At 38.9% G+C, this 26,334-nt stretch overlaps 1 protein-coding gene across 1 annotated transcript; it reads right to left on the minus strand.

Annotated features, from left to right (window-relative positions):
- Positions 1 to 2,419: 2,419 nt before the first annotated feature.
- Positions 2,420 to 10,032, minus strand: LOC133296844 (DEAD-box ATP-dependent RNA helicase 37-like). Its single transcript, XM_061495899.1, has 7 exons — positions 9,895 to 10,032; positions 8,742 to 9,597; positions 8,543 to 8,626; positions 7,010 to 7,252; positions 5,160 to 5,327; positions 4,830 to 4,943; positions 2,420 to 3,392 (listed from the first exon to the last, which is right to left on the minus strand). The coding sequence occupies exons 2-7, from the start codon at positions 9,477 to 9,479 to the stop codon at positions 2,928 to 2,930; spliced, it is 1,812 nt and encodes a 603-aa protein (XP_061351883.1). The 5' UTR covers positions 9,480 to 9,597; positions 9,895 to 10,032; the 3' UTR covers positions 2,420 to 2,927.
- Between the last annotated feature and the right edge of the window lie 16,302 nt (positions 10,033 to 26,334).

Below are 26,334 nucleotides of genomic sequence, written 5' to 3' on the forward strand. Positions count from 1 at the left end.
TATAATCATCAAAACATATTTTGCATCTACAGTTCAAACGGAAAACAAAAAAGTGCAAGTTGAGAAGGACACTAAAGGGGCCGTTTGATGCACCGGATAAGGAGGACAAAATTGGATTAACTATCATATTCTATTCTTATCAAATGTTTGGTGAGCCAATGAATAAGATAAACTTATCAGGTTTACTCATTTTATCTTATTCCCTTCTTTTCAATGTGCAGGTTTTGGTTTCCACTTCGTTTTGCTATCGTTCCTGGCAGTTCAGGACGTAGGTGATTAAGGTTCTATGCCAGAAAGTCGCCACTTATAACAAATTTGTGGGATTGATGTTTTCAACGATTTTATAGCTATGTGTTTTGCTTTAGGTTTGAGTTGAATATTGTCGTTTAATTTATCTCTCTAGCTACATAATTTTCACCTATTGTAAAATTTGCTTTTCGTTCTCATTTGTTTCTTGATGGGGTTTATCCATGTTATGACAAATCATTAATTGGTTTGTTTGTCAATTCCAAATTCTTACGAAGATACTGATTCCAAGTAAATTATGGCTTATAGAATTTTTAATACCTTTAAAATGGGAATTAATATATAAATAAGTTTTAAAAAAAAGTACAACTCAATTTAAAAAAATGTATATAATATTATGTTTTTTTTTTGGTAAGCTATATATATAATATTATGTTATAAAAGGTATTCTATACATAAAAAGTATTTTATAATTTTAACATTCAGACAATTTTTTTAATTACAAGTATTTTTCACATAATATGTCTAAATATGAAAATACTGTAGCTTTTTAAAAAAATTAAGGCATAAAAAAATATTTTTTCAAAAGTCATCCAATCATGCCCATATATTTATCAAATTTTAACTAATTTGTCATTGTCACAATTTTTTGGGGTGTTAAAATACAAATTTCCTTTGTGGTTTCAGTTTTGGCAACTAACACACTTAACTCTCAGATTTCAAAATACGACAATCTGTGTAGCACTGATACTTACACGAGATACGTGACACGATATTTCGACACGTTAATTCTAAAAAATTATAGATTTTGACACGGTAGGACATGTTTTGATATTAAATATTATTTTTAATTTATATAGTGTATATTATATTTAATATTCAATAATTTAACAAAAAAATAAAACTTATAATATTTATCAATTTTGCAAAGAAACATAAGATATCTCAAATATTTATATTAAACTCAATAAAATGGTAATCATAATCCAACGAATTTAATAATTGGAATTAAAAACTCAACGCAACACAACTTTTGAATCTTTTTTTGAATTTGTATAATGCATGTTGGAGTGTCGGGATGTTAGAGAGTGTCGAAAAGTGTCAAACACGTCACATCAGAATTTTCGAAGTGTCAATGCTTCCTAGACGACAACTAACTAGTACTTTCCTGTCAAGCCACGAGTAGATTCAATAAATAATCCCGCGAATAATCCACAAGTTCGCGAATAATCCCACAAGTTCTTTGTCATAATTAACTCTGTGTCTAATCGATATCCTTTTCAAGTGATGAAATTGAAATAGTAAAGGCAAATTTAATACTTGTTTACTCTTCACGGGGGCAAAATAAATAAGGGGGGAAAATATTTAATATTACTTTAAATGATTTTGTCTAATGTTCATCGAAATAACATCGTTTTAAGGTTAAAAAATAAAAATAAATAAATAAATAAAATAAATAAATAAATAAAGACTATTATAATCCTAAAATAAATTACAATTACAAATACACCATAATTTTCACCTCAAAATAATATCATTTTGATGAACATTAAATAAAATTGTAAAGTAACTTTAAAAAAGACAAACCCAATAAACAATTAATACAATTTTTTTAACAATGTTAAGATGAATTTCGACGGAAAAATCACAATAAGCAATACATAAAGGGATTTATACTTTTTATTTTATATAAGAAGAACAAAAATTCTTACACACAAAAAATGGTGAACCCCACCTTAATTTTTTTTTCTTTCATCTCTTTCACTTTTCTCTTGTGAACCCCACCTTAATTTTTTTTCTTTCATCTCTTTCACTTTTCTCTCTTCTAAATATTGTCTTTGCTGTGAGAAAAAGAACTCCTCTAGCAGCATGAGAAATTCTTCTCCCGTAAATAAATTAAGGGAGAAAGTGATTATAGAAAAAACACACTGGAGTTATTTGGACTTTACCCAATTTTTTATTATTAAAGTGTTAAACCTCATTCAATGTCAAAAAGTTGGATAAAGAAACATGATAAACATTAGACAAAATATAAAATTTTAATAAATTTATAGAATCAGTGCATTTAAGTAGAAGGATAATACCATCAAATTAACGATAAACTTAAGAGAAGGGTAACAAAGCCACCAAGAAGAATTCTTAAGTAATAATTTTCAGCTAACATAGCCTAGAAAGTTACAACCACTCAAAAAGAGGGGAAATTGCTTTTTATGGATCCTTCTAGTAAAGGACAAGATTAGGTAATTAAGCTCAGAGCAGATCAGTTGATAGAATAATCAAATCAATAATATGTGCATGCTAATTAGAGATAACTCCTTAGACTGTCAAAAGCTAAGGACCCTATCAAAATTCAAAACATTGAATACAACTCGGTATTTAAACTGAGTAATAACTGGCCTTAGTTCTCCATTGAATCTGTTCACACCCTCTCCACTAATACAAGTAATCTAGACAGAAATTTTCGGGTTGCTTACAGATTTTATCTTCCAAACGCAGCATTTCCCAACCTTGATTGCGTAACCAGCAAAACCAAGCCAATTGTAAATCTTTCCTAAGATTTCCTCTAGTAAGGAATGCATGGATTCAGACAAACCATGGTTGAGAAGATACCTTTTTTTCATCATTACAATCTGAAATTTATATACACTGAACATGAGAATGAATAGTGAAGGGACGCTAGTCTAATCCCAGGCACTTGTCACACCTTGACCATACCCTCCACCATATCCACCTGTTCCACCATAGTAATCTGTTGCTTTATTAAATGAGCCCTCCTTCCTAAAGTCGCGGCCGCCAAAACGGTTGGCTCCCCCTGCTCGCCGGTTTCTGTTGCCACCACCGTAAGAAGACCTTTGTGCATAACGTGTGAGCCAGGCAGGTACTTCTTGCTTTGCCTCTTGCATCAGATCAGCTAATGGTTTAGCCAAGGACAAATTACCGTCATTGAAGAAGGCTGTTGCTAATCCCATTTTCCCAGCTCGCCCTGTTCTTCCTATCCGGTGCACATAATCATCAATATCATTAGGAAGATCAAAATTTACCACATGTGCTACCCGTGGAATATCAAGACCACGTGCTGCAACATCGGTTGCCACTAGAATTGGTGTGTTTCCACTCTTGAACGACCTCAATGCTAGTTCTCTTTCCTGCATACAGAACCATTAAGTTGTACACATTTATTTGCAGGAGTACACAGAAAAAGAGAAATATATACGAGGACAACTTTTAGTTCTGAAGTTCTAATACAATATACGGGAAAGCTTTTCCTGAACTGTAAATTGATTGTAATAGAAGCTTTGGAGAGACTTTGAAGGGGAAAAAATAATAACTAAGGCTTTCTGGCAAATCATAAGGATTTCAACTAGAAGCTACCACAAAAGATAAATTCAATTCAACATCAACATCACCTTTATCTTAAACTAGTTGAGTTCGATGATCAATGAACCCAAAATAAAGCAAGAAAAGATTGAGGGAAAAAAAATAAATAAGAGAGAAAAAGTAAATAAATACAAAAATAAATAAATATAGGGAAAAGAACTAAAATGATCATTTGAAACATAGGAAAAATGAGTCTACCCCCTTTCAATATTCTAATAGCTTTCCTGCACTCTATCCAAAGATAAACCATGCGTCAATCTATTTTTCATTTCATCAAGTCTTATTTTACTATTTTTCCCCTAATATGTATCGACCTTTCCTCTTTGTATCATGCTCTTGGCAACAAACTTTTATTCTTACAGAAGTATCTAGAGATCTTTGAAGATGCCCAAATCATCTCAATCTATATTCTCTCGTCTTTTCCACCGCCAATGCTACTCCTACCTACCTTTCGTCGGATATCTTCATTTCTTATCCTATTTATCTTTGTATGATCACACATCCACAAATTCAATTCTCACAAAATAGGAAAAGAAAAAATGCAATTTGAAAGTTCAAAGCATAGATTTTATCGAATCTAATGGAAAGAAGATATTGTAAGTATTGAAAGAGTCACTTGCAAAGCAGATTTGCCAAATTCAATATATTTAATTAAATGATGGCATTATAATTTTCTCACTTTTTGAATTTAATAATGGAATAAAATATTTAATTAGAAATTGCAATATCTTAAAAAGAAAATTAAAAAAGTTCCTTCAAAGTTGGAATTGGGTGAAAGAGATGAGCTTTAGTAGTTAATTTGAAAAATCTCATTTCAATTATAGTAAAAACAAAGTTTTAATTGGAAGAGAAAAATTAAATACCTGATGCCAATCCCCTTTCTATGGTAGTAGAAATTAACAAGGAGTCAAGGCTGGGAAGTGTTTAAATTTGATCCTTGAGATTTATATTTTTTTTTTAAATAAAAATTGCACTACTCAAATTTTATAATTCCTTTGAAGACTCATGGGAAATGTAGAACCTCCATAACACAAATCAAACTCTGATTAACTACATTTATTTGGACTAAACCAATTCAAGCCCTTGGCCAGTCCTAGAAACAACAAAGAAACATAAAACAAATAAAGAAAAGTGATTTTAATGTAATCATAATACTGACATGTTTTACATTTAAATATAAACTTCAATTAGCTAAACAGACTCACTTGTTGTGATCTGTCACCATGAATGCTAGTTGCAGGAAACCCATTAACACACAAGCAGTGTTCCAATGCATCAGCCCCTTTCTTTGTTTCGACAAAAACTAATGTCAGACCTTGCTGCAAAAACCACCCAAAATCTTTATAATTGTGAATGTGATAAATCCACAAATCAAAATTACTTTTAAACAAACAGTTGTTCCAGTGCAGCATAATTTTCATAAGTTAGTGAATTTCTGATACAGCTCAGGAGAGAAAATCACTAACAAAATAAAAAAATATGGCATGCATATGTACAAGTCTGAAGAGCAGCAGTATGCAGAAGTGATAGATTACCTTGCCATCAATTCCATTTTCCCTCTGAGCATGAAGAAGGTCCATGAGGTGGCTTCTCTTGTCTGACTCAAGTACATATTCTACTCTTTGAGCAATTAGATCAGTACTTGAACCGACCCTTCCAACAGCCAGAAACACATAATGTGAAAGAAAATCTGATGCAAGTCTCTGCATTCAAATGAAAATTGCAAAGGAGAGGTTTATGTGCTATATCAAACCCACATATCAGAAGAGTCAAAATGATAATTACTGTATCGTGTAGCTAAAAGAAAATGACATCTAGCTGATTGCAAAATGGTCGTCAACAACCCAAGCTCTATTATTGGAGTATATCCCCAGCATAAAATGTCAATAACTCAATTCACAACACAGTCAAACTTAAGTATCTTAGCAACAATAAGAAAGCATCACTATCAAGTCCCCAGCATCTTCCCATAACTACATCACTATCATTTCATCCCAAATAAACTTTTACCACAATCACCACCATACTAGCTCTACAAATAATATTTTCTGTCTATTAGTAACAAAGCAAGCAGTGCCATTGTCTGCATCTGCCAAGCAAATGCAGCTTGGTTATAGACATCAACAATTCCACCTTCCCAACTAAAAGTGCCACTTTAAATGATATAATTTATAAACAACTTGGTTAGAGAAACATGTCAGTCTACATACAGAAACAGTTGGCATAGCATTGGCATTCCATCCCAATGAGACAAAATTTGAATTTGGAGTTTTGTCCGAGAACTATTGTGTCAGATCTATGGATTCATTGTTAACACAAAAATCGAATATTCAAATATTAAAAAACAAAAAAAAAATTATTGATTTCTGCAAACATTAAGGATGCCCAGATCAAGGTTCTAAAGGTTGTAAGAATAAACAGTGTCTGCAAAGGATAGAGAACTGCTTATTTCACACCTAGACTCTTCTAGGGGACTATAATAGGTAGAAATTTAAGGTGGAAGACTCATTCATGCGAAGACTCTTAAGCTAAAGAAATCTTATAAAGTCTTACCTGGTCAATCTTTGAATTATGGTAGTGAATCTTCATCCAAAATTAAAAGAGCTCAATATGAGTTGGTTTAAAAAGTGGAAAGCAATAGTTCCATGCTTGTCATGCCAAAGCAGGGCTTTCACAAAGTTGTCAACAATATATGTCAATTATGTAAAAGAGATAAAGTAATAAAAGAAACTTTGCTCCCCTTGTTCAATCAAATGGTCCCCACTTTCACACTTGTTATGATACGGGTAGTCTTTCGTAACTATTAAGCCTTAAAGAAGTTGCTCAAACACCTCAATTAAGGCAATCTAAATTTCCAAGAGTACAAAATTAGAGTAAAAAACACTTCATCTACCCATTTCAAACTATAGAAACAGCCAGCATTCCAAAAAAGAAATTCCAGAAAGCACTTTTTATACAGTGAATAGATAAGCTAGCTTCTAAAAAAAAGCATGAAAAAGGTGTTTCCAGCTTTAGAAAAAGCTGAAAATATTAGGGCCAGTTTGGTTTAAGAAAATGTCTTCTATTTCCATTTTCTGTTTTCACTAATAATTACAATAAATGCCATCTTATTTTCATTTTATTTCCTGTTTTCAAAAATTTGTGCAAGAAATGATGAAAACAACAAAATGTTTTCGGCATTTCTTATACATAGGTGGCATTTTTGTAATTATTAGCGAAAACAAAAAATAGAAATAGAAAACATTTTCTTTAACCAAACATAACCTTCACTTTTTCTAAAAAGACTATTTTGAGTTTTTTTTTTTTCCTTTTCGGGCCAGGGTGGCGGGGCTCCTCTAGCAAAAACATAGTCGACTTGAGAATCTGGGTACCAGTCACACAATACCTGTATCTCTTTGGGAAATGTGGCACTAAACAGCAGTGTCTGTCTCAAGCCTGGAGGAGGCATGTCCATTTGCTCAACTATCTTTCTTATTTGAGGCTCAAAACCCATGTCCAGCATCCGATCTGCCTCATCAAGAGCCAAATAGCTTATCATCTGTAATGAGACTCTAGCCCTCTCAAGCAAATCTACCAGGCGTCCTGGAGTTGCCACCAGAATATCAACTCCTCTCTCGAGCTCCCGCAACTGAACAATGCAACACCACATTACTACCTAATCAAAGAAGTGTGTATCCAGAAGTACAGAACCAGTAATACAAAAGTCAAAAAGACCTAAAGCATATTGAAGGAATGCATAGTTACGAATATAACATATTACAATTTACACCCCACCAGCAAAAGGAGACGTGGTCTGACTAGGCTAACAAATTACATTCTAACCATTATGCTGATAAGCCAAAAATCGAGAGCATTAAGAAGCTAATACACGAAACATTTCCAATCTTCATTAACTATTCAGAAATAAAATTATTGTAACATGCGTCCAGAAGTAACAGCAAACTTGGAAACATTTGGAACAGCCATAGTTTTTAAATAAAAATGATCAAATACTTGATGCAGAGATCACACTCACTCTGAAAAGCCAGGTTGATAAGAGGGGTGGAGCCTCCACTAAAAAATGGGAGAATCCATCATTATGAAACCATAGTTATATACTGAACATATGATATAAAAGACAATGGCAAGCATAATTAACTGTGTATTCACTTGATTAATTCTTGTCTATTCTACCATGCCTCACAAAGAACTCCTGTTCTCTGACTCCACTATCACATTAATTTTCAAAACTCTGATCCCCATATAAGCAGGTGGCCTATCATTGGGAAAAAAAATCTGCTTTTCATAGGTATGTAAAGTTAATTCAATTCATAATATGTATTCACATACAAAAAAACACAGGACATTAGGAAGACGGCATGGCTAAAGCAGATGCAAGTACACATGCTTTCAACTTATGGGTGAAATTGAGCATATGCAGTACAAATCTAACTTGGCCCCCTCTATTACTTATTCTTCATAGGAGGTAGTTTAATTGAAAAATGAGAAAACTTATACTCAACAGCACCATGGCAATACTATCAATCTGCAGGAATCAAATGAAGCTCAAAACCATCATCTAACAGTTAAACCTTTCACCGGAGCATATGATTACAATAAAGCACAGATAGTATAACCAGTCTCTTCTCCATTTCCAGGTTCAGAATCCCAGAAACATATTTTTGTACAGTTGACTTCAACACAATCTTGTCCATGCTTGAAATTGAAAATGGTATGAAGTTTGCTTATTAAGTTTTCTGTTCCTTACTAAAACTCAAAAAAAAAAAAAAAAAATGATCACTTCTACACACATATGAACATTGCATGCATTGGTACAAACTTCAATGTCAAGGAGGTGATGATAAATATCGAAGCAAGCAAAAAATAAAAAATAAAATAAAAATCAGAGTGCCTCAAACACCAGTGGGTAAAAAATAACCTGTTGGTTGATTGGTGCTCCTCCATAAGCAACTACCACCTTGACACCAGTTTGATAAGAAAACTTTTTGGCCTCATCATGTATCTGTAAGACAATGAAAACATAAGGGTGACTGAAAAATTGCAGTCCTTGAAGATACATATAGTCAGATACACATTACAAGGGCAGTGCAAAGCGGAAGCTAAAATCAGAATCGCACCTGACATGAAAGCTCCCGGGTAGGGGAGAGAATAAGTGCCAGAGGAAAAGCAGTCCGTGCTACACGCGGTCTTTGAACATGCTGCCCCCTCATGATTCCACTTATAATAGGAAAGCAAAAGGCAGCTGTCTTTCCAGACCCTGTCTGAGCACAAGCCATCAAATCTCGCCGAGCAAGAGAAATCGGTATGGCATACCTCTGAACCGGGGTTGGTTTGACATACTTGCATCTCTGTATATTTTGATTCAATGCATCGCCCAAATCTATCTCTGCGAAAGTATTCACAGGCGGAGGCACATTCTCCCCACTAGTCTCCACAGGGATATCATCATAAGCTTCAAAGTTAATGCCTGTGTTCTCTTGATCAGTAAGAGATTGATCCTCAGCCTCATCATTCTCAAAAGGGTTCACCTCACGCCTCCCGCGGTCTCTCCCTACCCCTCTACTATTCCATCCACCACTAGTCTGAACACTAGAACCATATCCTTGCTGGAGATCCGGCTTAGAGGAACTACCCCCACGAGGACCAGCAGCCGGACCACCATAATTCACCCGATCAATAGCTGCCAAAGAAGGGTATGATGCCACCGCTGGGAGCTCCGAGGCATTGGTATTCGCCGGCCGATTGCGAAGATGTGGAGGAACATATGCTGACCGGAGAGGGCGTGCGGCGCCATTGGTATTGGAAGAACCAATGGCTGAATTGTCAGCAGAATTCGCCAATGAAGTTGTCATCATACTTGCAAAATTTATGACTTTGCTGTGATAACAAGCAATTGCTGAACAAAAACAAAACTATGCTAACCAATCCACGATCCTCTTATGCGCGTGTGCTTTATTATACAATCACAATCAGCTAAACAGAAACAAGAAAAACAAAAATTAAGAATCAAATCATAGAATGAAATGAACCACGATCCACGATCGCACCAAACAAAATTCAATTTTCGAACTCGAAATCCAAACATGCAAAAGACGGGAAATCCAGCAAAACAAAACAACAAATTATCAAATGAATTATCCGAAAATTGAAGAACTTTTCCAAATAATTTACAATCCGCAAGCAAATAGATCAAGTTAAAAAAAAAAAAAAAAAAGTTAGGCGACTTCTGAAAACAATGAGCGAATCAGATTGAGAGAGAAAAGAGCGAACCTGAATGAATGAATTTTGTGAGGACGGACACCTTTGCGAGGATATCGCTCTCTCTCGTTTTTGTCAAAAGGAAAGGAAGATTTTCTCAGCGTTTTTCTAAGTTGAATCAAAAGAGTTCCTTATTTTCTCTTTATGTTTTCTTGGTTACCAAACACTTTTTTTTTTCTTTTACGCTGAAAAAAGATGATTAAAATATCTAAATGAATCTAGCGGCGAAAAATGAGCTTGCGTGTGGATATTCTATCCTATTATAATTGTAATTTGTAACTCTAAACTCATGCTTTTTTTCTGTGTTTACCCGTTTTTTCTCCCATTTTCTTTCATCCGTTGATACATGGTGGACTCATTTATACTCTATTTTTTTCCTTTAACGAAAGAATGATTATAATAACAACTAGCTAAAGAGGATTCCCTGAATTTAATTAATGGGTGAATAGTAGGAGGTTTCTTTTAGGATTACCGGAAAAATTGAGATGGATATTTTAGTTGATCATGTTTGTTTATAGGAGATTTTAAAAAATGTGTCCATTATTTGAATTTATATAGCAATCTCAGTTTTTGTGTAAAGTTAAAAAATTTTGTCATTTCAAGATACCACTTAGACATTATCCATCAAACCAAAAAGTAAGAAAAAAAAGCAATGGACATATATATTCTTTCTCAAGAAACGTGTCAAAAGAAAGCTGGATAGAACAAAAAAATTGTATTTAATCAAGAGTTAGTTTGGTGATTTTATCTCATTTTCCCTTCAATATTTTACCTTCGACCAAACGTAGATTCAGAAAATTTAACCCAATTTTTCCGGTAATATTTTGTCCTAACAAATAACTTTTTTTTTTAACTTTTCTACCAAACTCACTTTCCAACCATATTTGTAGTAATTGTATTTCCCTGGTAAAAAAAATTTTCTCCTCTACCAAACGCCCCCTAAGGGTTTAATGTCTAATGGCTCGTTTGGTGGATAAAATAGGATATGATATGAGGCTGATAAAGGTAAGATATGATATGAGACTGATAAGCCTATATCATGTCCTGTGTTTGATGAGCACCTAATTAGTAATTTGATAAGATCATGTAGAAGGAGAAAGGCGAAAGAAAAAACAAAATATAATGCAATAAATATAAATATATTGGGTAGCGTGGGGATATATTGGGTATCCAATATTAATATCCTATCCTGTTGAATCTTAACTCAGCTCCTCCCATAGGATAAGAAATCATGTATTGGATAGGATAAAATGAGAGAATAGGATAAGCTAATCATATCCTATTGACCCACCAAACAAGAGATAAAATTACAATGGTAATCATAATGATTTTATAATTTTATATCCTACACACATATAAATATATGTAGGGCTTATATTTTTTCTCTCTCTCTTCTTTTCACATGGAACTACATGGGTCGCATACACTTTTATATATATGTAAGAAATAATTTTATTTCGTACAATATAAAAAAATCAAACCCTAATATTAATAGGGAAGATTATACTTATACTTTTTTTACTTAAAACAATTTTATTATCGTTAAATTAAAATCAAATAAATTATGATATTATTTTCTAATTGTTGAGTTGATTTTAATTATAACAAAAATAATAATAAAAGGTTATAAAAAAAGTTGGCGTAAGTATAACTTTCATCATTATTAATTATCTATTTAACTATAATTGTAAATACATATTACTTTTTTATAATGTAAAAAAATTTAACTCTTTAATTAATTTAACTTTGATGGTGAGCCTTGAAACAACGATGAGATTATTTCTTGTGACCAGAAACTTACGGATTTGAGTTTAAAAAACAAACAATGATAAAATTACAAATAATAAATCGCTATTCTTATCCTCGCAAGTGCATTCCATTTAATTTAAATTAACTTTAAATACGTTGCAATTTTTTATTATATAATTAAGATTTGAAATTCGATTGAATTGTAACATCATTTATAACTAGCTAGCATAGAGAATATCATGTTATTTCTTAAATCATATCTCAAATGAAATAAGAAGAACTATAAAAAATATAGGGATATTAGATTCTAAAGTAGCAGTTGTAAAAAAAGGCATATGTCAAAACATCCTTAAAATTTAATTATACATTAAACAATAACTCAAGTCCACTATTACTTTTAAATTAAACTAGATTATATCATAATCTAAAGTAAAAAGAAAATGTTTCTATCCTATCGGAGTAGAAAATGAAAATCACTCCATGGGTTTACAAAATCACCCTGAACTCTGTATGATCCTCAAAGTCATTAATCATAATGCTCCATCTCTCTCCAATGATACACACACTAAGCATGCTTTCTTTCTGGAAGGCTAGCATAAACATAAACACACGTAAGATAAATCTCAGTAATATTAGAATTTTCAAACTGTAATCAGTCCAGCTATTTTAATGGAAAATATCATTTTTTTCAAAATATTATTATAATAAGAAAATAATAACAAAAACGGTAAACACGAAAAAGAATGTGTAATGTTTAACTGAAACTACTAAAACCCAAACCTTTATTTATTTCTGCATATGAAATGTTATGACTGGCGGAGTTCAAGTCAAGTAAGGCATCTTATACCATATTTTTGTCTGAACCCAAACATTTGTAGTCAGTTCACATAAGAATCATTCAGTTAAATATTACATATTCCATTAATATTCATTTGGTGCCCATTAGTTCCATAGTCTTGAATAAATATCATTCTTATAGTCAATATGAGCATATCTATCAAATACATAAAATCAAAGTTTGGAAGATAAAACAAAAAAGTAGAAGAGATCTATAAGAAAATTGTAACACCCCGTGTATACCCGGAATATTAACATTACATCGTATTAAGCTGTGCTTAATTAAAAAAATGCGGAATATTCTTTTTCTTTTCAATTATGACGTCATTATCAATTACCAACTTGATTACTTAATCAATTTCATAAAATATCGCCTGTATGTAAATTGCAATAAGACATCTACTGAAATACCTCAATATATATAAAGTGTGTATCTAAATCACGGCATTACATCAAGTAATCCGGACAATATCCTGATACATCATTACAACTCCAAAAGACTCAAGACATAACCAAGACATAATAATACTATGTGTCATGGACAATCCCCATGCTCACCAAATAACATAGTAAACAACAAGTCTCAACATAAAACTCCAATACATAAACTAAAGCTATAAGCACAAATGCAGAATGCAAATCCAGCATCCAATCAAGGCAGCATAATATAACAACAATCTAACTCAGCCCTGGTCTCCTGCCGCCTGAGGTCTCAACATTACCTGACCCTGAAATAAGCATTCCCCAAACGTGGTGTAAGATCTCTAAACTAGAAATCTCAGTAAGACAAGGGGTCCTCAAGGATCTTCCACCCCAAGCTCACTTACATGTGCAATATAAGTTCAAAAAGCATTTATATCATTATCAGTTCCAAAACTATGTAGTGCAACAGATATCTATGGCATGTGTGTAATCACTATCTACTGGCCAGAGAAATGTAGGAATACGTCTATTCCCTACATGTAGTACAAGGAACACCGCTTGCACCTCACCCACAGCCTCACCCTCTTGTATGTTCTACATACTCAGGCTTACCGTATAGGTGGAACACCTCCATGCATATCAACAAGGCACTAACATATAATAGCTCAACAGCATTTCCAAAACATCAAAAGCATGTAACACAGCATGCATATACCATATCCCCATGGGACATGGTGGAACCACAACATGGCTAAACCGAGGACACGAAAGCTTACCTCTAAGCTAGTTATCCAATGCCACAAGCTCAAAGTCCAATCACAGCAGATCACAATCTGATATGGACCAAATATAAATCAATAACATGTACCACATGCATACAAATTAAAGACAACGCCTTTTCATTACGCTTTATGTCTTAAGGCTTCTCAACAAGCCATAAGCCCTTAATCACTTGATTCTGACTTAGTTTAATTAAAACAGAAGTTCAACCTCATCAATCTAGGGTCCACAAACCCCCAATAGACTACTGTCCTCACAACAAAGCTACTGTTCTTCAAAATCCCAGAATATCCGGATATATGTCGGGGGCATATCCGGATATCTCCAAGCCCATATCCGGATATCAATATCCGGATATCATATCCGGATATTTCGCGACAGAATGCAGTTTCTGCATTTCGCGAGATATCGCTCCCAAGGTTCCATTTTATTAAAACTGAAGTTGTAATTCTTTCCCAAAAATTATGAGATTTTAATATGTTAAACTAGACATCACAAGCTTTCCAACGACATATCTTATGTCTCAATCGGAGTTGTATAACTTCGGTTATGATTTTCGCAAAGTGACTGCTGCCAACAGAAATTCCAGCAACCAAGACGAGACTTTAAACTAACACTGAGTTCAAACCACTTATCCAATGGCTACCAAATTTTACAGGATTGTATCCCTATGTGTTAGCTTTACATAGGTCCAAACGGCACTCGATTTGGAGCTCTGTAACTCAAGATATTGAATTTTTACCAAGACAGGTTCGTTGCTGTCCCGAAATCCGGATATCCATATCCGGATATCCATATCCGGATATTTCGCGACAGAATGCATTTTTTTTGCATTTCGCGAAGATATCCAACAAAGGTGGTTCATTTCAAGCATACAGAAGCTTAAACATGCGATTTAAGGTGTGTTTAACATTACCCAACATTAAGTTATCAACTTTAATCCATTACATGCATCAAGGTTCCACTTTTAAGCATAAAAACTCAAGAACAAGGTTGGTACAACATACCCAAGCTTCAAACTCAGAACAAAGAGGCTCTTGGAGCTCACTTGACACTCCCAAGGTTCTGACTTTACCCAAGAACGAAAATGGCAACATAAGCTATGTCCTTTCTTCACAAAGAAGGCTTCTTGAAGCTTCACAAGCCAAGAACAAGTGCTCTCACCCAAAGGGACACCAACTCAGCCCCTCAACACCTCACCAACAACCTCTCCAACAACCTCTCCAACTCAGAAAGGAACACACACTTTCTTCACAAGGCTCACACACCCTCAACCAAGTGTTTAGATGGTGAAACAAAGAAGAAAAGGTGAAGACTTGGAGGTTTCTCATGCAAAGGTGACCAAGGAGAAGGGTGGAAGCAGCCAAGCTCTCAAAATGTCACGTAGGAGGCACCATTTCTGACCTAGAAATGTGTGCCATGGCCTTATATAGGCCCACTTAAGAATGAACGCGCAGTATTAACTTTAATTGCTACGCTTAGTATTTTAATCTAAAACTCAGGATTTCTAACCTACTCAATTTTACAAGAATTATCATATTTTTCTTATAATTTTCTGAGCACCTTTTCGGTACGCGCTTTTCCAAGCCAGTACCGGTTTCTAGCACCAGTTCTCATTATCTGGAGTTGAAACTCGTTTTACAAGTCCTACATATCATTCTAGTAATTTTCATACACTTATTATAATTTTTCGGGATACTTTTTCGGTACGCATTTATACCGACTAGCAGAACCGGTGTCTGCACTTTTTGTTAGAAAAGCGACTTTCAGCATTATTACTCACTAATTATAATTATTAAAGCCTCATAATAATTATTAGGGTCAATTATGGAATTATTTCCTAATTTCACATATTAATTAATTAAATCCCTTAATTAACGGTGCGGGTTCTTACATTCACCCCACCTTTTTAGGATTTTGACCTCAAAATCAGAAAACATACCTGTCCCGAAGCGCGGGATACTGCCAGAGAAACTCGTCCTCTCGCTTCCAGAATTACCCTTCAGGAATTCTCCTCGTTCAACGTTCTCTGACCATCGAAATGATCTTGCTCCTCAGCTGCTTCTCGCCACGATCGAGAATCTTTAGTGATCCGACGGGAGTTTTCAAGTTCTCCCGAACTTCCACAACATCCGGTTGCACCACGTGCGAAGGATCCGCTACAAACTTGCGAAGTTGAGACACGAAAAACGCGTCTTGGGTGCTGTCCAAGTTCGAAGTCAAGGCAAACTGGTAGGAAAAGATCCTACTCTACCACGTAACTGGTATGGCCCAAAGAACCGCGAGCTCAGTTTCCTCACTCCAAGTTCCCGAACAACACCAGTGACAGTGAAAGCTTCACAAACACGTGCTCACCCTTACCGAACTTCAGTGAACGATGCTCAACATCAACGTAGTCCTCCTGACGACTAAGCGCCTGCATCAGCTTTCCTCTGATCATCTAACCCGACAGATGGTAAATCGGACAAGGTCCAATCCAAACAACTCTTTTTATCTCCAATCTCAGACCAACAGGTAGGAGTTCTACACCTCCTACCAAACAGTGCCTCGTAGGGTCCCATGCCCAGGCTAGCAAGGAACACACAATCACAAAACTCTACCAATGACAGGTACCTATCCCATGCAGGGCCCTGCTCCAAGGTGCACGCCCTCGACATGTCCTCCAAGATCCGAAGGGTCCGCTCAGTCTGTTCCACAGTCTGAGGATGATAGGTTGTACTCAGTCTCAACCGAGTTCCAAAAGCTCTCAGCAGCGCCTCCCAGAACCGAGATGTGAACTTCGGGTCCCTATCACTGATGATACTCACGGGCACCCCGTGAAGCCTCACGATCTGGTGAACATACAGTTTGGCCAACTGCTCTGACGAGAAGCTCACCTTTACTGGAAGAAAGTGGGCAGACTTAGACAATCTGTCCACAATGACCCAAGAGAGTCATTAACAGCCTGGGTCTTAGGCCGACCCAACACGAAGTTCATGGAAATACCTTCCCACGTTCACTGCGGTACCTCAAGAGATTGAAGTTCACCAAACGGCTTCTGGTGTTCAATCTTCACTTTCAGGCAATTCAAACACTTGGACACATACACCGCTATGTCCTTCTTCAATCCACGACACACCATCTTGGTTCTCCTCAAAAGCTCATTCCTGACTCTCATAGTCTCAATCTCGAGAAGTGCACCCTCAAACATAGAGGTCATCGTCAGAACTCGAAGTTTCACAATGACGTCACGGTGTCATCTGATTCTCTGGGATCATCAGTCATTCTCTCAATAAGGGTGACCTAACCCCACAAACTCTAATCTACACAACACTCGAGTGAGTTGGGTCCTATTCCATGACTCTAACTTCAACAAGACTAACAATTTATAATCCATATCCTCAAAATAAATTCATATTCATTTCGAAGTACTAAATCATAATCATGTTCAATTCCACCAATACATGTTAGATAACCAACTCATTTACATAGTAACGTACCTTAGTTCACGTACACCTGCAAAATTTTAAATTTTAATAACATAATAGCTAAAAACTCTATGTAACGGTATACCTCACTCTCCATGGTATCTGCAAAATTGAGAGTTAGTCAAAGGTGAAATAACATTGATTTATTATCACAGTTCATGGTACTCATTTCATGCTTAACACTACCCCTGGTGTTAACATGCCAACAACTTACGAAGCATAACAAACTCAACATAAAATCCTAGAGTCATGGAGACCACTCAACTCACAAGCTACTTGTACATGCACTGCCTCGCATATACAAGATCACACGTGGCCTTGCCACCAATTCTAAGTGTTACACACTCGGTTTCCCTGAAGAGAATTTCACATCCTCAAACAGAGCACCATCACGCTTAAGTAATGGCGTAAGGCCTCTTACCTTACCACAAAAATGACCGGTGCTCCCAAGGAGACACGCTCAGTCGAAGAAGTCTTTTGCTGAAAGACCCTCAATATGCTTCTTCAGCTCTGCCAACTCCGGTGGCGACATCCGGTATGGAGCTAAGGAAATCGGCCCCACACCAGGCAACAGGTCTATGGAGAACTCTATCTCCCTCTGTGGCGGAAACTCAGGAATCTCCTCAGGAAACACCTCGAGGAACTCCCTCACCACAGGAATGCCGGTGATGTCCTCCTGTGTACCACTCACCAAACCTCCCAACATGACATAACCAAATGTCGCTGCTCTCAAGGCTCTCCTAGCCTGCAGCAACGAAATGTACGGCGAGGAACTGGCTGTGGAATCACACGGAGACAACACTACACGCTTGGCACAACAATCAATCAATCAATCAACTATTGGACAATCCATCCACGCCAAGGATGATTTCCAAAATAGCCATCGGCAACCCTATCAGATCTACCGAGAAGACACAGCCCTCCCACTGAAACACGACATCTCGATGTACAGTGGTAGCATCACATATTTCTCCGGCGGCGGTAGTCACCCGCAACGGTGGAGAAAGCACAGACATGGGCAACTCAAGCCCCAAAGCAATCGGGGTAGCAACAAACGAATGCGTAGCCCCGGAGTCAAACAATGCATCAACAGCAATACCACCGATAGACACAGTACCCCTAACAAGGTTCGGAGCGCGGTCCGACTGCTGCCTATCCAGGTGTAAACACGCCCAACAGAGGTGGCACTGCAGGTGCCGAAGTAGAAGCCATCGGAACCATCTGCAAAGGAACTGCCTGAACAGCTGCAGCTCTCGCCGTCGACGACGGACAATCTCTAGAGAAGTGGCCCTCCTTGCCACACTGGAAACAAATCAACTGACCCGAAGCACAACGGCCAGCATGCTCCTTCCGCACCCCGCACATCTCGGAGTGGAAGGAGGCCTAGCAAAACTCCCTTGCTGTGAAGCAGCCTCTTGAACTGACCAGGCGCCTGCCTAGTCGCCAACTGTTTACCCTTGCCCTTCCCAGCAAACCTCTTGTCCTTCCAGGACGTAGAAACAGGAGTGGAACTAACAGTCCCCTTGGTCTCGTCGACCTTGGCCCTCTTGGCCTTACTCGCTATGCAGACATCCTCAATGTCCTTACACTGCTGAACCAGTGTACCAAAGTCTCTCGAAGCCGCTCCAGCTAAATGCTCAGCAATCACCTCACTAAGTCCTTCTACGGAACTTAGCAGCCAGAAACAACGGAGTAGGAGGAACCAACCTGAAGTGTGCAAACATCACCAGCTCATTAAACATGGCCAGGTACTCGTCAACAGTCATCGAGCCCTGAACCAAACTATCAAACACTCCCTGCTTCCTCTCCTGCGCATCATAGGGAAAGTATCGGCCCAAGAAGCACTCCTCAAAGAATGGCCACGTCAAAACACGACCCTGCATCTCCTAAGCACGAGAGGTGTTCGTCCACCACTCATGGGCATCGCCCTCCAGCATGTAAGTCGAGAACATCAGCTTCTGTGGGTCTGTACACTGCATAACCCGAAATATCTTGTCCAGCGACTCAAGCCATCTCGCAGCAGCAATAGGATCCAAAGACCCCTCAAACACAGGTGGCTTATGCTTCCTGAAAGCATTCAGCCGGCGATCTATCACATCACGATCCTCAGCAGGCTCTACCAGAGTCTCCCTCGTCTCAGCGACATGAGCAGCACTGCCAATATGACTCAGGCTCTCATCCTGAACACTAGGTGGAGGCGGCGGCGGCGGTGGCGGTGGTGCCTGGCCTGCAGCAGGACCAGCCCTCATCTCCTCCAACATGACTCTCATCATCGTCACGTTCGCCATCCTGTTCGCCTTGAGGACATCCTCAGTGGTCCTCCGGTTTGCTTCACGAACCTCTTCTGCGGCTATTCGGTTCGCCTCGCGAACAGCATCCATCATTGCCGCGTTGGCCAATCTAGTGGCCTCCTGATCGGCTAACCTAGCCGCCTGCATCTCAGCCAATGCAGTCAGGATAGGATCGGGTTGATCCTCAGAAGTCTCTCGTGTTCTCCCGGATCTTACCATGACTCCGCACAAGTTACACAAATTGTGAGTTGATCAGGCCCACACAATGTGATCACGTATGCATCTTCATAATAAGATTCGACGGAGTAAACACACAAGACAGACACAACCAAACATCCTAATCATTGCAATACATACAGGCTTTTCCCTTGAACCGTTGCTCTGATACCATAAAATGTAACACCCCGTGTATATCCAGAATATTTACATTACATCGTATTAAGCGGTGCTTAATTAAAAATGCGGAATATTCTTTTTCTTTTCAATTATGACGTCATTATCAATTACCAACTTGATTACTTAATCAATTTCATAAAATATCGCCTGTATGTAAATTGCAATAAGACATCTACTGAAATACCTCAATATATATATAAAGTGTGTATCTAAATCACGGCATTACATCAAGTAATCCGGACAATATCCTGATACATTATTACAACTCCAAAAGACTCAAGACATAATCAAGACATAATAGTACTATGTGTCATGGACAATCCCCATGCTCACCAAATGGACATAGTAAACAACAATCTCAACATAAAACTCCAAAATCATACTGAAGCTATAAGCATATAAACAGCATGCAAATCCAGCATCCAATCATGGCAGCATAATATAACAGCAATCTAACTCAGCTCCGGCCTCCTGCCGCCTGAGGTCTCAACATTACCTGACCCTGAAATAAGCATTCCCCAAACGTGGGATGAGATCTCTAAACTAGAAATCTCAGTAAGACAAGGGGTCCTCAAGGATCTTCCACCCCAAGCTCACTTACATGTGCAATATAAGTTCAAAAAGCATTTATATCATTATCAGTTCCAAAACTATGTAGTGCAACAGATATCTATGGCATGTGTGTAATCACTATCTACTGGCCAGAGAAATGTAGGAATACGTCTATTCCCTACATGTAGTACAAGGAACACCGCTTGCACCTCACCCACAGCCTCATCCTCTTGTATGTTCTACATACTCAGGCTTACCGTATAGGTGGAACACCTCCATGCATATCAACAAGGCACTAACATACAATAGCTCAACAGCATTTCCAAAACATCAAAAGCATGTAACACAGTATGCATATAACCATACCCCCATGGGACATGGTGGAACCACAACATGGCTAAACCGAGGACACGAAAGCTTACCTCTAAGCTAGCTATCCAATGCCACAAGCTCAAAGTCCAATCACAGCAGATCACAATCTGATATGGACCAAATATAAATCAATAACATGTACCACATGCATACAAATTAAAGACAACGCCTTTTCATTACGCTTTATGTCTCAAGGCTTCTCACCAAGCCATAAGCCCTTAATCACTTGATTCTGACTTAATTTAATTAAAACAGAAGTTCAACCTCATCAATCTAGGGTCCACAAACCCCCAATAGCCTACTGTCCTCACAGCACAGCTACTGTTCTTCGAAATCCCAGAATATCCGGATATATGTCGAGGGAATATCCGGATATCTCCAAACCCATATCCGGATATCAATATCCGGATATCATATCCAGATATTTCGCGACAGAATGCAGTTTCTGCATTTCGCGAGATATCGCTCCCAAGGTTCCATTTTATTAAAACTGAAGTTGTAATTCTTTCCCAAAAATTCTGAGATTTTAATATGTTAAACTAGACATCACAAGTTTTCCAACGACATATCTTATATCTAAATCGGAGTTGTATAGCTTTGGTTATGATTTTCGCAAAGTGACTGCTGCCAACTGAAATTCCAGCAACCAAGACGCGACTCTAAACTAACACTGAGTTCAAACAGCTTATCCAATTGCTACGAAATTTTACAGGGTTGTAACCCTATGTGTTAGCTTTACATAGGTCCAAACGGCACTCGATTTGGAGCTCTGTAGCTCAAGATATTGAATTTTTACCAAGACAGGTTTGTTGTTGTCCCGAAATCCGGATATCCATATCCGGATATCCCTATCCGGATATGCATATCCGGATATGCATATCCGGATATTTCGTGACAGAATGCAGTTTTTTTGCATTTCGCGAAGATATCCAACGAAGGTGGTTCATTTCAAGCATACAGAAGCTTAAACATGCGATTTAAGGTGTGTTCAACATTACCCAACAGCAAGTTATCATCTTTAAGCCTTAACATGCATCAAGCTTTCATTTTTAAGCATAAAAACTCAAGATCAAGGTTGGTACAACATACCCAAGCTTCAAACTCAGAACAAAGAGGCTCTTGGAGCTCACTTGACACTCCCAAGGTTCTGACTTTACACAAGAACGAAAATGGCAACATAAGCTATGTCCTTTCTTCACAAAGAAGGCTTCTTGAAGCTTCACAAGCCAAGAACAAGTGCTCTCACCCAAAGGGACACCAACTCAGCCCCTCAACACCTCACCAACAACCTCTCCAACTCAGAAAGGAACACACACTTCCTTCACAAGGCTCACACACCCTCAACCAAGTGTTTAGATGGTGAAACAAAGAAGAAAAAGTGAAGACTTGGAGGTTTCTCATGCAAAGGTGACCAAGGAGAAGGGTGGCAACAGCCAAGCTCTTAAACTGTCACGTAGGAGGCACCATTTCTGACCTAGAAATGTGTGCCATGGCCTTATATAGACCCACTTAAGAATGAACGCGCAGTATTAACTTCAATTGCTATGCTTAGCATTTTAATCCCAAACTTTGGATTCTTAACCTACACAATTTTACAAGAATTATCATATTTTTTCTTATAATTTTCTGAGCACCTTTTCGGTACGCGCTTTTCAAAGCCAGTACTGGTTTCTAGCACCAGTTCTCATTATCTGGACTTGAAACTCGTTTTACAAGTCCTACATATCATTCTAGTAATTATCATATACTTATTATAATTTTCTGGGATACTTTTTTGGTACGCATTCATACCGACTAGCAGAACCGGTATCTGCACTTTTCTTCCGAAAAGGGACTTTCAGCATTATTACTCACTTACTATAATTATTAAAGCCTCAAAATAATTATTAAGGTCAATTATGGAATCATTTCCTATTTTCACATAATTAATTAATTAAATCCCTTAATTAACGGTGCGGGTTCTTACATTCACCCCACCGTTTTAGGATTTTGACCTCAAAATCAGAAAACATACCTGTCCCGAAGCGCGGGATACTGCCAGAGAAACTCGTCCTCTCGCTTCCAGAATTACCCTTCAGGAATTCTCCCCGTTCAATGTTCTCTGACCATCGAAATGATCTTGCTCCTCAGCTGCTTCTCGCCACGATCGAGCATCTTTAGTGATCCGACGGGAGTTTTCAAGTTCTCCCGAACCTCCACAACATCCGGTTGCACCACGTGCGAAGGATCCGCTACAAACTTGCGAAGTTGAGACACGAAAAAAATGCGTCTTGGGTGCTGTCCAAGTTCGAAGTCAAGGCAAACTGGTAGAAAAAAAAAAGATCCTACTCTACCACGTAACTGGTATGGCCCAAAGAACCGCGGGCTCAGTTTCCTCACTCCAAGTGCCCGAACAACACCAGTGACAGTGAAAGCTTCACAAACACGTGCTCACCCTTACCGAACTTCAGTGAACGATGCTCAACATCAACGTAGTCCTCCTGACGACTAAGCGCCTGCATCAGCTTTCCTCTGATCATCTAACCCGACAGATGGTAAATCGGACAAGGTCCAATCCAAACAACTCTTTTTATCTCCAATCTCAGACCAACAGGTAGGAGTTCTACACCTCCTACCAAACAGTGCCTCGTAAGGTCCCATGCCCAGGCTAGCTAGGAACACACAATCACAAAACTCTACCAATGACAGGTACCTATCCCATGCAGGGCCCTGCTCCAAGGTGCACGCCCTCGACATGTCCTCCAAGATCCGAAGGGTCCGCTCAGTCTGTTCCACAGTCTGAGGGTGATAGGTTGTACTCAGTCTCAACTGAGTTCCAAAAGCTCTCAGCAGCGCCTCCCAGAACCGAGATGTGAACTTCGGGTCGCTATCACTGATGATACTCACGGGCACCCCGTGAAGCCTCACGATCTGGCGAACATACAGTTTGGCCAACTGCTTTGATGCGAAGCTCACCTTTACTGGAAGAAAATGGGCAGACTTAGACAATCTGTCCACAATGACCCAAGAGAGTCATTAACAGCCTGGGTCTTAGGCCGACCCAACACGAAGTTCATGGAAATACCTTCCCACGTTCACTGCGGTACCTCAAGAGATTGAAGTTCACCAGACGGCTTCTGGTGTTCAATCTTCACTTTCAAGGAAATCAAACACTTGGACACATACACCGCTATGTCCTTCTTCAATCCACGACACACCATCTTGGTTCTTCTCAAAAGCTCATTCCTGACTCTCACAGTCTCAATCTCGAGTAGTGCACCCTCAAACAAAGAGGTCATCGTCAGAACTCGAAGTTTCATAATGACGTCACGGCGTCATCCAATTCTCTGGGATCATCAGTCATTCTCTCAATAAGGGTGACCTAACCCCACAAACTCTAATCTACACAACACTCGAGTGAGTTGGGTCCTATTCCATGACTCTAACTTCAATAAGGCTAGCAATTTATAATCCATATCCTCAAAATAAATTCATATTCATTTCAAAGTACTAAATCATAATCATGTTCAATCCCACCAATACATGTTAGTTAACCAACTCATTTACATAGTAACGTACCTTAGTTCACGTACACCTGCAAAATTTTAAATTTTAATAACATAATAGCTAAAAACTCTATGTAACGGTATACCTCACTCTCCATGGTATCTGCAAAATTGAGAGTAAGTCAAAGGTGAAATAACATTGATTTATTATCACAGTTCATGGTACTCATTTCATGCTTAACACTACCCCTGGTGTTAACATGCCAACAACTTACGAAGCATAACAAACTCAACATAAAATCCTAGAGTCATGGAGACCACTCAACTCACAAGCTACTTGTACATGCACTGCCTCGCATATACAAGATCACACGTGGCCTTGCCACCAATTCTAAGTGTTACACACTCGGTTTCCCTGAAGAGAATTTCACATCCTCAAAGAGAGCACCATCACGCTTAAGTAATGGCGTAAGGCCTCTTACCTTACAACAAAAATGACCGGTGCTCCCAAGGAGACACGCTCAGTCGAAGAAGTCTTTTGCTGAAAGACCCTCAATATGCTTCTTCAGCTCTGCCAACTCCGGTGGCGACATCCGGTATGGAGCTAAGGAAATCGGCCCCACACCAGGCAACAGGTCTATGGAGAACTCTATCTCCTTCTGTGGCGGAAACTCAGGAATCTCCTCAGGAAACACCTCGAGGAACTCCCTCACCACAAGAATGCCGGTGATGTCCTCCTGTGTACCACTCACCAAACCTCCCAACATGACATAACCAAATGTCGCTGCTCTCAAGGCTCTCCTAGCCTGCAGCAACGAAATGTACGGCGAGGAACTGGCTGTGGAATCACACGGAGACAACACTACACGCTTGGCACAACAATCAATCAATCAATCAACTATTGGACAATCCATCCACGCCAAGGATGATTTCCAAAATAGCCATCGGCAACCCTATCAGATCTACCGAGAAGACACAGCCCTCCCATTGAAACACGACATCTCGATGTACAGTGGTAGCATCACATATTTCTCCGGCGGCGGTAGTCACCCGCAACGGTGGAGAAAGCACAGACATGGGCAACTCAAGCCCCAAAGCAATCGGGGTAGCAACAAACGAATGCGTGGCCCCGGAGTCAAACAATGCATCAACAGCAATACCACCGATAGACACAGTACCCCTAACAAGGTTCGGAGCGCGGTCCTACTGCTGCCTATCCCAGGTGTAAACACGCTCAACAGACGGTGGCACTGCAGGTGCCGAAGTAGAAGCCATCGGAACCATCTGCAAAGGAACTGCCTGAATAGCTGCAGCTCTCGCCGTCGACGACGGACAGTCTCTAGAGAAGTGGCCCTCCTTGCCACACTGGAAACAAATCAACTGACCCGAAGCACAACAGCCAGCATGCTCCTTTCCGCACCCCGCACATCTCGGAGTGGGAGGAGGCCTAGCAAAACTCCCTTGCTGTGAAGCAGCCCTATTGAACTGACCAGGCGCCTGCCTAGTCGCCAACTGTTTACCCTTGCCCTTCCCAGCAAACCTCTTGTCCTTCCAGGAAGTAGAAACAGGAGTGGAACTAACAGCCCCCTTGGTCTCGTCGACCTTGGCCCTCTTGGCCTTACTCGCTATGCAGACATCGTCAATGTCCTTACACTGCTGAACCAGTGTACCAAAGTCTCTCGAAGCAGCACCAGCAAGATGCTCAGCAATCACCTCACTAAGTCCCCTGCGGAACTTAGCTGCCAGAAATAACGGAGTAGGAGGAACCATCCGGAAGTGTGCAAACTTCACTAGCTCATTAAACTTAGCCAGGTACTCATCAACAGACATCGAGCCCTGTACCAAACGATCAAACTCTCCCTGCTTCCTCTCCTGCGCATCATAGGGAAAGTATCGGCCCAGAAAGCATTCCTCAAAGAATGGCCACGTCATGACACGGCCCTGCCTCTCAAAAGCACGAGAGGTGTGCGTCCACCACTCATGGGCATCGCCCTCCAGCATGTAGGTCGAGAACATCAGCTTCTGTGGGTCTGTACACTGCATGACCCGAAATATCTTGTCCAGCGACTCCAGCCATCTCGCAGCAGCAATAGGATCCAA

The sequence above is a fragment of the Gastrolobium bilobum genome, unplaced genomic scaffold (assembly GCF_033153095.1).
Source record: "Gastrolobium bilobum isolate Gb01-03AN ecotype WA unplaced genomic scaffold, APGP_CSIRO_Gbil_v1 utg110480, whole genome shotgun sequence".
NCBI classification, from domain to species: Eukaryota; Viridiplantae; Streptophyta; class Magnoliopsida; order Fabales; family Fabaceae; genus Gastrolobium; species Gastrolobium bilobum.